This window comes from Pipistrellus kuhlii, unplaced genomic scaffold (assembly GCF_014108245.1).
Source record: "Pipistrellus kuhlii isolate mPipKuh1 unplaced genomic scaffold, mPipKuh1.p scaffold_m20_p_5, whole genome shotgun sequence".
Taxonomy (NCBI): domain Eukaryota; kingdom Metazoa; phylum Chordata; class Mammalia; order Chiroptera; family Vespertilionidae; genus Pipistrellus; species Pipistrellus kuhlii.
Genome location: NW_023425551.1, coordinates 81113893 through 81128088, shown reverse-complemented (window position 1 = coordinate 81128088; position 14196 = coordinate 81113893). Strand labels below are relative to the sequence as shown.

The window sequence follows — 14196 nt, the reverse complement described above, 5'->3', positions numbered from 1 at the left end:
ATAACTTTGGTTTTGTTTTCCTAACTAGACCGTGAGGTTCTTAAAGGCCAATTTCGAGGCTTGTCTCCCAGGGGACATACTGGTACTGGTCCCTGAACAGTTTTAATTAATGATTATTGATTGGCAGGGCCACACAATCTACCAAAATGTGAGGAAGGGCTAGCAGGCAGCAAGAGCCACCACAGAGCCACCACCATCTGCATGTTTTTACCCACAGGCTCTGCCTCTGCTTTGTATTCTCCAGGTTTCCCCAGTGTCCATGGGAGATCTTGAAGAACACATTCTGGAACTAATTGAAATCACGAGGGAAGCGGTTGGCAAAGAGCCCTCATTGAAAAAGAGATGCTTTAATACCAGAAAGTCACCAAGGCTATGAGAAAACACATACACTTGCTCGCTGGCCTCAGTGAAACAGAAAGACCAGGAGCTAACATTTCACATGGAATCCAGGTTAAACAATCAAGGCGTGTGGACACCGGCAAACCACTTGCCATCACTGGAGCCAGCAGAAAAATTGGATAAAAAGCAATCTTTGGCAAGGCAGCAGTGAAACAGCTTCCCCAAACACAACCTTTCTGCCAAAGCAAGCTTCTGCTCACTGGTGGTGATTCCAAAGCACACCTCCCAGGGCCAAGTTTAAGTGCACAATTGGTGTTGCCTTTGGCTGCCACCTTGTGGTCTAAATTACAAATGTCTATGAAGACTGAAATAGGTGGCTACTGAGACAAAACCACCTGTGTACCACTGTACCACACAAATATAACCCCCAAGTCCCATTTCAGCTGCCAGGCCAGAGCTCCTGCCTTACAAGCTTTGACCCCCATTATACTGTACCCATCTAGTCAGGGTTTGTCTGCAAGTTAAAGCAAAGGCAAATCAGGCAGCAAACCGGTCTGTGCTTGTCCAAGCTCATCAGACTGCACATTCGCCACCCCTCCTGACACTGCACAGAACCTCAGAAATAGTCCCGTCATTTTTTGTTCCACTTACATTTCATTGGTTAATTCTTTATATGCCCCGACTTTTATGGTCGGCATCACAACTTTGGCAAATCAAGGTGATGTGCTGAGCCACATTTTGTTCCACTTACATTTCATTGGTTAATTCTTTATATGCCCCGACTTTTATGGTCGGCATGACAACTTTGGCAAATCAAGGTGATGCGCTGAGCCACTTGGCCAGGGCTCCATCAAACCCTCTGGTACCTGTACCAAAACCCTGCTTGGCCCCAAGGGAAAATTCTCAACACCCTTCTGTCACCTCTAAGGCTCCAGGAAAACTGGACAATACACCCCCTCTTGTACTCTTTGACATGTAAATCCTTTAGCCTTTAAGGTTGATTAGTAAATTGTAGACCTGAACACCATGCCTGTAGTTTCTTCCGCCTGTTAGTCAAGACTCTGAAGGATTTTAGAACAGTATTCCCCTGGTTTTCCTTACATCCCACCTCCCCAGCACTTGATATTCACAAATAGGCACAGAATCTCAGTTCGAAGACCAACAAAATAGCAACTTTCCCACCACACGGAGCTGAGCCAGCATGGCTGGTCTGGTGAAGATGCCCCGCATTCTAACAGCCTCCCAAAGTGGTAACCACACTGGCCATGACTCTGCAGGGAGGTGTCTGCTGGAACAAAGAGAGGCCAAGTCAAAGCCAAGTCCTGCAGCAACAAGTGACGTCACCCTGGATAAGACAACTCCCCAAACCAATCCAGTCTTGCCCATTTACATTCCATAATTCAAACAAAACATGGTTTTCTGAGCACAAGTTTATTCAACACAAAATAATCCGTCCAACTTTACTGAGGTGGCTGACCACGTCCACGACCAAATCCGCCTCTCTGTAAGAGAAAGCACAGGACACTGCGTTAGCAGTAAGCCGGAACAGCAGGCCTCTGCACCATCCCAAAGAGAGTGCAGTCCTAAGCCCCAGCCTTGCCCTATTGGCGGTAGGGCCACATTCACTTTTCAGGCTGTTTCCTCATTTGTAAAATGGGAATGGACAACCATAAAGAGTGTGCTCACATACACACACATAGAAGCCATAGTACGGGACAAGATCTTGTGTCTGCCACCACCATCCCTTTTTTTTTCACTGTGCTACAGGGCAGCTGCTGCTCCAGTGATAGCCCAGCCCCCACACAAGCACCTGACCTGGATTACCTAATCTCACAACCATCTTGAGATAGCTACAATCATCACTCTATTTTATAGGGGAGAAACTGGGACACAGATCACACTTCTTAAGGAAAATAGAGGATTTGGTTCCAGAGCCCTCTTAATCTCCAGTGATAGATTCTCAACCTTACATTTCGTTTGTGAAACTAAAGGGATTACGGTCATTATAAAAGAAATAGAAAAGACCACTATGCTACATGTAGTATTGATTTGTGAGACTCATTGCAATAATCTATATATTTAAAAAAATTTCCAGCCGCAACCGGTTTGGCTCAGTCGTAGAGCGTCGGTCTGCGGACTGAAAGGTCCCAGGTTCGATTCTGGGCAAGGGCATGTACATTGGTTGCGGGCACATCCCCAGTAGGGAGTGTGCAAGAGGCAGCTGGTCGATGTTTCTCTCTCGACATTTCTAGCTTTCTATATCTCTCCCTTCCTCTCTGTAAAAAATCAATTAAAAAAAAATTTCCATCTGTCTTAATGTAAAAACCTTATCTGGAATTTGTGTGATTTTTTGGGGGGGAGGGGGGGTTTGGGGGGAGATGAGGGGTGGGACCCACAGGGCTGAGGCCATACAGTGACTGCTCATGGAGAACAAACGGGGGAACGAATACTCACAAACTGGAATTCGGTTGCTGACCCAGCCCCGGCCTCAGCTTTCTTGTCAGCACCAGCTGGAACGAGAAACACCAGTTCAGATTCATCACATGGTCCCATCTACTGCAGACAAGTCACCCAACCCAAGCTTGCAGGGAAGTCAGCAAACAGACCCCATGACATACAAGTGAACTACACCTTCTGAGCCACTTTGCCCCCCCTCTCTCCCAGAGCAGCCTTCCTTAAGTCACCCTTCAAAACACAGTCCAAACTATTTATTGCCTCCTCCAGGAAGGCTGCCCTGACTGCCACTTCCCATCACTACATGCTTCAGATTAGCACCTAGCTTACAAAGGGAACTCAATAAAGGAAGAACTAAAAAGATAAAGAGCACAATGGCCCTCAAAAGCATAAAACAACTTTATTATGACCATGGGAAAGAAGCAAGACGAAAGATCTCATGCTGTCCTGTCCAGCAGCCACTAGTCCAAATTGAGGTTTGTATACAATACTTATCAGGTTTTAAGACTTAAGAGCATGTAAAACCTCATTAATATTTATCTGGGTTGAAAAATTAATTCAGTGGGGTGGAGGTCAATGGGGGGGATGGGACAGAAAGAGGGGACACTAATACTTTCCCCTCCATTGAGTTCAGAGAGGAAAGGAGGAGAGACAGAAACATCAGTCATGAGAATCATTGATTGGCTGTCTCATGCATGCCCTCTACTGATCGACCCTGCAACCCGGGCATGTGCCCTTACTGAAACTGAACCGGGACCCCTCAGTCCAAAGGCCAACACTCCATCTACTGAGCCATTATAATACTTTTAACAATAAAAATAAAATTTAGCCAAAACCGTTTGGCTCAATGGATAGAGCGTCGGCCTGTGGACTGAAAGGTCCCGGGTTCGATTCCGGTAAAGGGCATGTACCTTGGTTACGGGCATATCCCCAGTAGGGGATGTGCAAGAGGCAGCTGATTGATGACTCTTTCTCATTGATGTTTCTAACTCTCTCTCTCTCTCTCCCTTCCTCTCTGTACAAAATAAATAAAATATATATTTTAAAAAATAAATAAAATAAAACTTAAAAAATGAACATTCCATTTGCTCTAAGTGTGGTCACTGGGAAATTTTATAGTCCACACTGCAGGGGTGGGGCTGCAGAGTCAACAGTGAGTATGGTTTCAGAAAATCTTGTACAAATTGGGGTCCCTTTGGCGCACTTCAGACCACATCCACCACAGGCTCCTGCCTGCTCACTCCCCTGCCCCTTTGACCAGTAAAGCCAGTGTCTTCTCCATCTCCATATCTTTGTTCATGCTCACCTCTTGCCTGAAATGCTCACTCCCCTAAACCTGAGGACCCACCCTGAGGCTTGGTCCCAACCATCACACCCCCTGGAGCACCATTCCCTGACTGACTTCCCATGTGGTGTGACTTCTGTAGGAGCAACCACTTTCTCTAAACGGAGAGCAGGTGTGCCAGAGGAGTTCATTACTACTATCCTGTAAGGCAGTGTTTCCCAAACTTCTCTCATGATGAGAATCACCCGGTGAGTTGTTAAACTACAGATTCCTGAATCCCAACTAAGAAGTGCTAAACTAGAATTTCTGGGAACATATAGGTAAAATTGTATAAGAGCACTAAGTATACAATTTTATCTATATGTTCCCAAAAATTCTAGTTTAACAACTCCACCACATGATTCTCATCATGAGAGAAGTTTGGGAAACACTGCTGTAAGGTATTCAGGTCAAGTGCTCATTTAATCAGGAACTACAACTAGAGACAGGTAAGAGTGAAAAGTCAGTAAATATTCCCTTTTATACCTTGTTTTTCTAACTCAATTTTATTTCTGCAACAAAGACAGTGATTCTTCCTACCACTCCTCTGCAAACACCAATAGCTCCCCATCCTACCCAAGAGTAAAATCCCAAGTCCTCTCAGCCTACAGACCATAAGACCCACATCCTTATCAGATTCTCCAACTGTCCGGTCATTCAGACAAGCCAGATGCCTTCCCCAGGTAGCCACTGGCTGGCTCCCCCCCTCATCCATCTGGTGTTTGCTTAAATCTCACTCTGCAACATTATTGAAAATTACACACACACTTTAACTTTCCTGTAGCATCCACATCATTGGGACATATTATGTTACTTATTTTTGCTTCTCCATCTATCACTCAAATGCAAGTTCAATGAGAGATGGGCCTTTTTGTTATGTATTGAATGAACAAACATCTGCTATTCCAAGTCGATGCTAATACTTGCTATTTAAAACAAGATTTTACAGAAAGACGTCCTAATATAAGGCGACAGAAGATTTGACTTTGGGTGATGGGTACACGCTGCAATATACATTTCTTGTAACATAAAAACCCACACCTGAAACCTGTATGTTCATTTGACCACTGTCACCCTAATTAGTTTAATAAATATTTAAAATATAACAAAACAAAACTTTACACTATTTTTTGCAATAAGAAAACAACAAAGGTAATTTGAGCGGACCCTTCCTTTAAGGAGTTTACAACACAGGAACACAACCACAACATAAAACCATGTTGCTTTGCTGAAAGTTTTCAGTTTGCTCTCGTTAAAGGTTTTCAACCTAAGTCGGTCCCTCACTCAAAGGATGTTTCCCCCAATCCCTATCCATCAAACCCCTGGGTAAGGCAAGAAGCACCAAGGACCCCAGCCGGAGAATGAAACCAAGACTTTCTGGTCTCTCTGGCATCTTCAAGGGCTGACGGAGAATCCAGATTCTACCCTCGCACCCCCACACAGCCGACCGTTACTCACGGGGCACAGCACTCCGTCTGTAGGTGTCTCTGTCGGCTTCCCCTCGTGTGAGTCTTGCAGGTCGCTCGCCCTCCAGACCTACACAAGTAAACCACACGGTGAACATGGGCGATGGGTTCCCTTCAGGCCAAGAAACCTGGAACTGTTCTCCAAGTCTCACCTGAGAACATCTTAGTCACTGTAACGAGTTAGTGGGAATAGGAACTCCTACACCTAGAAAAACTTGTCCTTGACATTGTGGCTCCTTGAAGGCCTGGGAAAACCCATCTAGATTGAAATGCCACACATCTGCAAAAGGATTGCTTTCTATTTTATTTTTCAATACAAACACACTTTCCAATTACTTGGCAAATTCAGAAATTCAGCTATTTCTACAAACTTTCCAATAGCTAACATTTTTAACTTGATCCATCTCTGAAGTGGAAACTCCCCATACAAAGGAGGCATCGCAGAGGAAAGCCCCACCTCCAATAGGAAGTATATAAATAAAGCTGCCACCGAGAATCCTTCAGTCCCCGCCCTCCCATCCTCTATGCTGTGGATACATTAAGACAGATTTTAAAAGGCACTTTAAAAACACTGAAGGTTAATTTAGTATTCTCTCTATCCAGTTACCTTAGAGTCCATATAGTTAAAACACTTTTTTTGGGGGTGTGTGGGGGGGGCTTACCTGAGGATATTTTTTTCTATTGATTTTTAGAGAGTAGAAGGGAGGGAAGGGGAGGAAAAGGGAAAAATCTCAATGTGAGAGAGACATCCATTGGTTGCGTCCTACATGCACCCTGACTGGAGCTGGGAATTGAACCTACAACCCAGGCATATGCCCTTGGCCGGGAATTCTTTAATGTACAAGACATAAAAGTGAACCTAAAGTGAGTGGCTAAAATAAAGGGCACAGACAACGGGCTCCTAGATGCAGTGTAGGACTTCCACTCCAGATACACAGCCCCACGCAGCCACCAGGGCCCCTTGGAGCATCTGTGAAACCAAGATTCCTGAGCCCCATGGAGTCTCCAGCGGAACCTGGGAGCCACGGCCATCGTGTGTAGGACCTCCATCGTCACCCAAGCTTAAAGTTCTCGTGACAAGTTTTTCAGAATGCAAAGAGGAAATCACAACCCCGGGCAAAAACATGACCTTGAGCCCCCCACCCCACACCCACACATGAAGCATAAACATTCACACGGTGATTTTCCGGAAAAGGTCACTCAATGGTCTACCACACAGGTCTGGTCACCGACTAACATTCTATGTGAATGCCGTCTCTTGGGATAACCCGAGGGCCCGAGTCCAGATCCATTACAAGCCTCATCCTAAGGGACAAAGGCTTCGGGACTTGACCTGCATGCCAGAGCCCTCTAGAGCTGACACCAATGGTGGATTATAAGACCCCTTTGCGTATTCTCTCTACCCAGAGAATGGAAGAATCCCCAGCTCCCCAACCCCCCCCCCTCCCCCGCCCCGTTTCCCATGTACGGCTCCCAGGAAGAGCTGGTGCAGAGCAGGCCGTTGGAGGCATTTACATGGGCACCATACCTTTGGGCCTTGGGCGGCCAGTCTCAGGCCGGCTGCGGCGCAGCGTGGCGGGCACTATCTCAGGGGGCAGGTGGAGGTAATCGCGGAGGTACTGGATGCCCTCGTTGGTCAGGTACCAGTAGAAGTGTCTCCAAGCAAACTGCTCCTTCACGTAGCCCCGGGACTTGAGAGACTGCAGGACAGAAAACCAGGGTTGAGACCTAACCAGAGGCTTAGAATGGAAATGGGTGCAGAGGAGGGTGGGCTGCGCAGTAGACAAGTTCTCAGGTGCATCTATCTCACGGCCGTCAAGGCAGCGAGAAGCCCGGGCTGTCCTGGCCTCTCCTCGGCATTTGCCTTGAGCAGCCGGAAAACCCCTCCCGGCCGGCTACCTGCATGGCCTTCATGACGTGGAGGTTGGGCACGTTCTTGTCTGCCAGCTCGGGGTGCTTCGGCATGTGCACGTCCTTCTTGGCCACCATCACCCCCTCCTTAAAGAGGAGCTCGTAGATGGCGATCCGGTTCTTCTTGGGCATCAACATCTACGGGAAGAAAGTAAGAGCACCTCTAAGCAATGTGCCCAGGGGTCAGGAACAGAGTTCAAGACCCACAAACGACCACACTGTCCAATGGACTGGAATCTCGCACACAAAACACGCAGGAAGGAGGGATTCAAACTGTAGATCGACAGCCACCAGTTACCAGCTCCCACCTCCAGCCCCGAAAACAACTAAGGTGAGAAACAAGTTACCAAGGCATTAAAACAAAACGGGGTACACATTCGCTTCAAACTTTCACTCACAACCATAAAGGAATAATGGGGCGCAGACTCGGCATTCTATGAGTATCTGGGGACCATCAACAACTGTGCCAAGGCGCGCGCGGCGTGGCTGTACCTCAGGGACGCGAGAAGCGTCTTTTTCTCACGACGGGCCGCTGACCCGCAACCGAAGGGCTAAGGCCTTCGCACCCTCATCTCCTACTCCTCTCCCCCAAAACTGGAGTCGCAGGGCCAAGCAAAGAGGCAACCGGGGTGAGGAGTTCTTCCCCAAAGGAAGTGTGCAAGCGGGGTACAGTCCTCCTAGCCTCGCCCACAGACACCGCCACGCAAGGGCTTCATCCTTCCCTCCTCGGCCCTCCGCCATCGGGACGCCGACCTCCGCGAACAGCGTCCCACTACCCCCCCCCCCCCCGCCCCCGAGTGTGCCCCTGACCTCTCACTACTCAGAAATGAGCGAGCGTGCAGTGGGATAGGGGTCCCCTCGCCCCAACTCCGGGGAAGAGCAACGACTACGGCGGCGACAAGGCCAGGATGGAGGCCGATAGGAGCCTGCACTCCACAGGAACTCACCTCGGCGGCTGCTGCGTCCCGGGACCGAGCTAGAAAGGAAAGGGCATGCGCGGCGCTGCGCGACGTCTCTTCCGGGCCGGCGTGCCCCGCCCACCGGTCAGGACCCGCGCACAGCCTGGGGTGGCCTCGACGGTGCCTGAGAGGCTGGCGGCTCGGCAGCTGCAAACCCTGACAACTCCGCCGGGAGCCTACGTGGTTTGTCAGGAAATGGTCCGTTTTCTGCTTGGGCAGGCTCCTTTGAAACACGCTATTTTATTCCCAGCAATAATCCAATTTAATATCATGCAAGTAAGGCATGCACTTTGAGCAGGAAAAGAGAGAACATGCAAAATAATAATAATAAAAGACTTATTAAAAATAATCCTATCACAACCAAGATTACTGTATCCAGCAAAGCTGATATTCAGAATTGAAGGGCAGATAAAGAGCTTCACAGATAAGAAAAAGTCAAAGGAGCTCATCACCACCAAACCAGTATTATATGAAATGCTGAAAGGTATTATTTAAGAAGAGAAAGAAGATCTAGTGAATTAAAAATCTGAGTAACAGAATAAACTGGTGAATATAATAGAATCAGGGGCAAAGAAAGGGAATGGATTGATAATTATCAGGGGGAAAGGGGTGTGGGGGTGCAGAAAGAGACTGGGTTAAAATCGTACACGTATGATGAGGACAATGGGGTGGGGGATAAGGGCAGAGGGTGGGGTGGAGACCAGGTGGAAGGGAGCTATGAGGGGAAAAAGGAGAAATAATTGTAATAATCTGAGCAATAAGATTTATTTTAAAAATAAAAATAAAAATAAAAACAATCTTATCAACCAAAAATAATCACGATGAACATTTTGTATATATTCTTCCAAACTCATATACACCCAAGTAAATTAAGGGGACCAGATTTTAACATTGGTAAAACGGGACACCATTGATTGGGGGGTGGGGGGGAAGTTCTTGATTAAAAATTTGGTCTATATGGAGCAACAAAAATTTTCATAGAACGTAAAAATAGTATTGTAATATATTTTTGTGGAGACAGAGCGTGATGGGGAGCAGGAGGTGACTTGTCCGCTGAAAGCTATGGAGGAGCCAAGCCTGGGCTGCGAACTGGCTGGGGGAACAGCTCCCTGAGGAAAGGCCTAGCTTCAGGGGAGGCTCCAAATGAAAGGCAACCAGCGTGGCCCGGACAAGGCCCACGAGGCGACTGAGACACGCCAGCGGTCTCAGGAAGGAGTTAGGATTTTATCCAAAGTGCAATGAAACCCAGCTGGCGTGGCTCAGTGGTTGAGCGTCAACCTAAGAACCAGGGGATCACAGTTCAATTCCCTGTCAGGGCACATGCCTGGTTGCGGGCTTGATCCCCAGTATAGAGCTTGCAGGAGGCAGCCAATCAATTCTCTTTCATCATTGATGTCTCCTCTCTCCCTCTCTGAAATCAATATATATATATATATATATATATATATATATATATATATGTGTGTGTGTGTGTGTGTGTGTGTGTGTGTGTGTGTGTAATGCAATGAAAAGCCACAAAAAGATTTCAGCAGTAGTGACAGGATCAGATGTCTGTTGTAAAGAGATTACCTTTATAAAGATCAGCCTCGTTTTTATCACTTCCACCCTATATTGTGCATGAAATATCGGTTTATCACCTGCCATGTGTTACTCACACACACACACACACACACACAAACAAACAAACAAACAAACATTTATGCTTAGAGAAATAGATGAGCTTGCCCAAGGTCACTGAGGTAAGAAATGAGGACCTGGGCTGTGACTGCAGAGCCTGCGCCCCCCGCTGCCTCCTCTGCCCCTCAGGGTTTTCCTGCTGGGCCAGAACCCGGTGAGAGGCTTCCGCTCTCCTGGGTTTGGTCTCATCTCTGCTGCTCATTAGAATCCCTTGGAGGCTTTTAAACGTCCATTCGTCTAGGCCTCACCCAAGATCCATTAAGGCAGGCATTCTGGGGGTGAGGCCCAGGCATTCTACTTTTTTTTTTTTTTTTTTCATTCTTTTCTTTTTGTTGATTTCAGAGAGAAAGAGAGAGGGAGAGAGAGACAGAAACATCAATAATGAGAACCATTGATCGACTGCCTCCTGCTGGAGATGGAGCCCACAACACAGGTATGTGCCCTTGACCAGAATCGAACCTGGAACCCTTTAGTCCTCAGGCCGATGCTATATCCACTGACCAAAGCTGGCTAAGGCCCAGGTATTCTATTTTTTAATTTTTCTTGATATACATATAATACTGCATGTAATAAACATGCACTAAAGTGCAAGTATCTTAAAATTACAACTCTATGTGTTTTCACGGGTGTTTATGTAAGTCCTTGTGAACTACCCTCCAGATCAAGAGAGAGGATATACGCTCGCTGGTGTGTTTGCGTCTGGCTATTCCCCCTGCCCCTCTTACCCCCTCACCTCTCTTCTCCATAATTAGGTCTGTGAAAATCCATGTCATAGGCATCAATTCTTTGCTACTTTAAAAAAGCATATGTTCTGCCGAAACCGGTTTGGCTCAGTGGTAATGTAATTTGGTTGCTGGCACATCCCCAGTAGGGGGTGTGCAAGAGGCAGCTGATCGATGATTCTCATCGATGTTTCTAACTTTCTATACCTCTCTCTTCCTCTCTGTAAAAAAATCAATAAAATATATTATATATTTAAAAAAACAACAACATATGTTCTTATTGATTTTTAGGGAGAGAAGAAGGTAGAGAGATAGATAGAAACATCAATGAAAAAGAAACATCATTGATCGGCTGCCTCCTGCATGTCCCCTACTGCAACCCAGGCATGGACCCTGACTGGAAATTAAACCAGTGATCTCTTGGTTCTTGGGTCAATGCTTGACCACTGAGCTACACCAGCCGGACTCTTTGCTACTTTGTATTGCTGAGTGGTACTCCACTGTATAGATATACCTCAATCTATTTATCAGTTGATAGGCATCTAAGTTATTTCTAGGGTAATAAAGTTATTTCTTCATTATAAATAAAGCTGCAAGGAACATTTTAACATGCCTTCTGGTGGACATGGATATTGGGCAGCCATTGTTGAGAACCACTGCTCAAGAGAGAATCACGGCCTGGCTGGTGTTGCTCAGTGTTAGAGCATCAGCCCAAGCGTGCCTAGGCTGCAGGTTCAGTTCCCGGCCCCCGTTGGAGCATAAGTGGGAGGCAACCTACCCATGTGTCTGTCTCACGGCGATATTTCTCTCTCACTTAAAAAAAAAAAATCAGTGGAAAAAATATCCATTGAAAAAGAGGATTAAGAAAAAGACTTTAAAAAAAACCTGAAACAACAACAAAAACAAACAAATAAATAAACAATAAAGAGAGAACCACAGGCCAAAAATGACTTCACACGTGCTAAAAGCCCATGATACCAAAACCAGATTTTAAAAAATATTTTTTATTTCAGAGAGGATAGGAGATGGAGAGAGAGAGAAAGAGAAACATCCACGATGAGAAAGAATCATTGATTAGCTGCCTCCTGCATGCCCCACACTGGGGAATGAGTCCTGACTGGGAATAAAACTGGGACCTCCTAATTCAGAGGTCAGCGATCAACTCCTGAGCCATGCCGACCAGGCCAAACCTAAATTAAAAAAAAAAAAATTACCTTTATTGTTGAAAGTATGACAAATGTCCCCCTTATTTTCCCTCATTGACCCCCTCCCCCTCCCCTAAAACTAGATTTAATACCTATTTGCAGTTTCAGCCTCTCTAGGAGTGACATTTTAAGCCAGTTTCGAACTTCCTGATCCGCATTAGTGAGGTAATCTTCCAGGTAAAACTCCTGCCCTCCCCTAAGGGAAGGAAGGCGTCCTGGTCTGAAACAATCCACGTTTAACTCCTTAGTCCCGCCCTCTTTGCGTCTATAAAAGCCTTCCATTTTGCACCACCCTTCAGAGTGTCTTCTGTTTCCTAGGTGGGCTGCTGCTCCGTTCTCAGGAAGCCACTGAGAGCCCCCGTTCCATCAGGGGACTCTAACACGGCTGACTGCGGAGCCTGCCCTCTCCCCGGGGGAAGTCAGGGCCAGGCCCCGGGCTGGGACTCAGGCATCTGTGGCTGGTGCAGACTTCCTGGTTGCGGTTCCTTTCCCTTCGAGGTTCCAGAACCTTTAAGACAGTCTGTGTCACAGCAGGAAAGGAGGGAGCCCTGGGAGCAGTGTGGCCTGTGGCCAGCACCATGGCCTGTCTCGGAGGCCCTGGAAGCAGTGGGGAGGGTGATGCCCAGGCTGTAAAACAGGAAACCAGACATTCCTCAACAGCAAGGAGCTCACCCCCCACCTCTCCCCACCTCCCCCCACTTCTCCCCCAGCAGCGTCTGGAATAGCTTCCAGGCCTGCAGCATGCTCCCTCCGCCCACTCCCACAGAAATCTCCTCAAAGAGCCATCTGTGCTGTGAGTTCTCATTTTAGTTCCCACAGCACATGAGAGTATGGTGAGTAGGTAGGTGTCTGCTGATATATTCCTGGACACACACACAGCCCCCACATGGGGCGCCATGGGGCTGAGGGTGTGATTTCTCCTCCAAATGGAGCCAGACCACCCCCTCCGCATGGGCAGGCCATGCCATGGGCCACCTCTCTCTCAGTGACTGCCACCTGTTGGCCTGCCACTGGGGGCGCTCCTCCGACCTCACTACCTGGAGCTGCTGTGATTATCTTCCTGAATTATTATACTTGTACTTGATAACTAGAGGCCTGGTGCATGAATTCATGCACTTGGGGGGTGTCCCTCAGCCTGGCCTGAGCCCTCTTGCAATCTGGGAGCAATGGGGGGATGTTTGACTGACGGCTTAGTGGGCCTAAGCCGTCACTCGGACATCCTTAGCACTGCCACAGAGGCGGGAGAGGCTCCCACCACAGCTGCTGTGCCTGCCAGCTATGAGTCTGGCTTCTGGCTGAGTGGCACTCCCCCTGTGGGACCACACTGACCACCAGGGGGCAGCTCCTGTGTTGAGTGCACATCATAGTGACAGGTCATTCCACCATTTGGTCATTTGCATATTAGCCTTTTATTATATAGGATACGCTGTAGATGAGGCCCCCTAGAACTATAGAAATGCAAAAAATTCACTGTTACCTCATTCTCGAATTGCCCTCACTTAAAATCAAATTGCCCTCCTGGGCTGCCCCTTGGGAACAACTGGGCTTGACACCTTTCCTCTCTGAGCTTCATTTCTGAATACTTACACATACACCACGGGAACTGTAATCTCTTCTCCGCCTCCCTCTCTGGGTTGTCATGAGGAGGTTCTGAGCCGATGAACCTAGAAATGTCCCATCAGGTAAGTGATGTCTAAATGGAAAGGGGTTGTTATTTTTAAGCCCAAGGGTACCCTCGCAGGTGGCAGGGGCTGATTAGGGAGGAGGGCCTGATTGTTTCCTGGGACTGTAGCTATGGAAGCTTTGCAGAGGGTTCTGCAGGCCTTGGAGGGGCGGGCTCTGGCCAGCAGCCCTGTAGCGGTGGTGTTCCCTGGAGGTGCTGGTGGGGGGTGCGCTAGGGGGACAAGGGGGGCGGTGAGGCCAAAGGGGGAGTAACTGTTAAACCTCTCTATCTTGGTGCCATTCTTTAAGTTGTACATGGCTGTTTCTCAGCTGTACCTGCTCAGGGCGGGGCTCCAATCTCCTGGAGCGGTGGGGAGGGGGTGGTGGTGGTGGTGTTGGAGGACCGAGTCAGGGGGTGGGCCAGGGCGGAGCCAGGCAGGCTAGGAGGCCAGGTTTAGCAGTGCCCCCTCCCCCGCT

General features: G+C 47.9%; 1 protein-coding gene across 6 annotated transcripts; it reads right to left on the bottom strand.

Moving 5' to 3' along the window:
- Positions 1-1753: 1753 nt before the first annotated feature.
- LOC118706118 (40S ribosomal protein S10) lies at positions 1754-13341 on the bottom strand. 6 transcript variants are annotated; one of them, XM_036415326.2, is made up of 8 exons: positions 13316-13321; positions 13048-13053; positions 7483-7632; positions 7112-7283; positions 6246-6260; positions 5576-5653; positions 2794-2849; positions 1754-1841 (listed from the first exon to the last, which is right to left on the bottom strand). In XM_036415326.2, exons 3-8 carry the CDS (start codon positions 7630-7632, stop codon positions 1800-1802), a joined length of 513 nt encoding a protein of 170 aa, XP_036271219.1. In that variant the 5' UTR covers positions 13048-13053; positions 13316-13321; the 3' UTR covers positions 1754-1799. The 6 variants fall into 6 exon arrangements, with proteins under 6 accessions (XP_036271219.1, XP_036271224.1, XP_036271218.1 ...); XM_036415331.1 differs by lacking the exon at positions 13048-13053 and having other exon boundaries at positions 13313-13341; XM_036415325.2 differs by lacking the exons at positions 13048-13053; positions 13316-13321 and adding an exon at positions 8442-8563.
- Positions 13342-14196: the final 855 nt, after the last annotated feature.

Bases quoted from the DNA above. Each gene is read 5' to 3' on its own strand.
- LOC118706118 (XM_036415331.1), bottom strand. From the start codon at position 7,632: ATGTTGATGCCCAAGAAGAACCGGATCGCCATCTACGAGCTCCTCTTT. The intron at 7,284-7,482 runs GTAGCCGGCCGG...TCTGTCCTGCAG, and splicing joins ACGTCATGAAGGCCATGCAG to TCTCTCAAGTCCCGGGGCTA. The intron at 1,842-2,793 runs GTGAGTATTCGT...TTTCTCTTACAG, and splicing joins CAGCAACCGAATTCCAGTTT to AGAGGCGGATTTGGTCGTGG.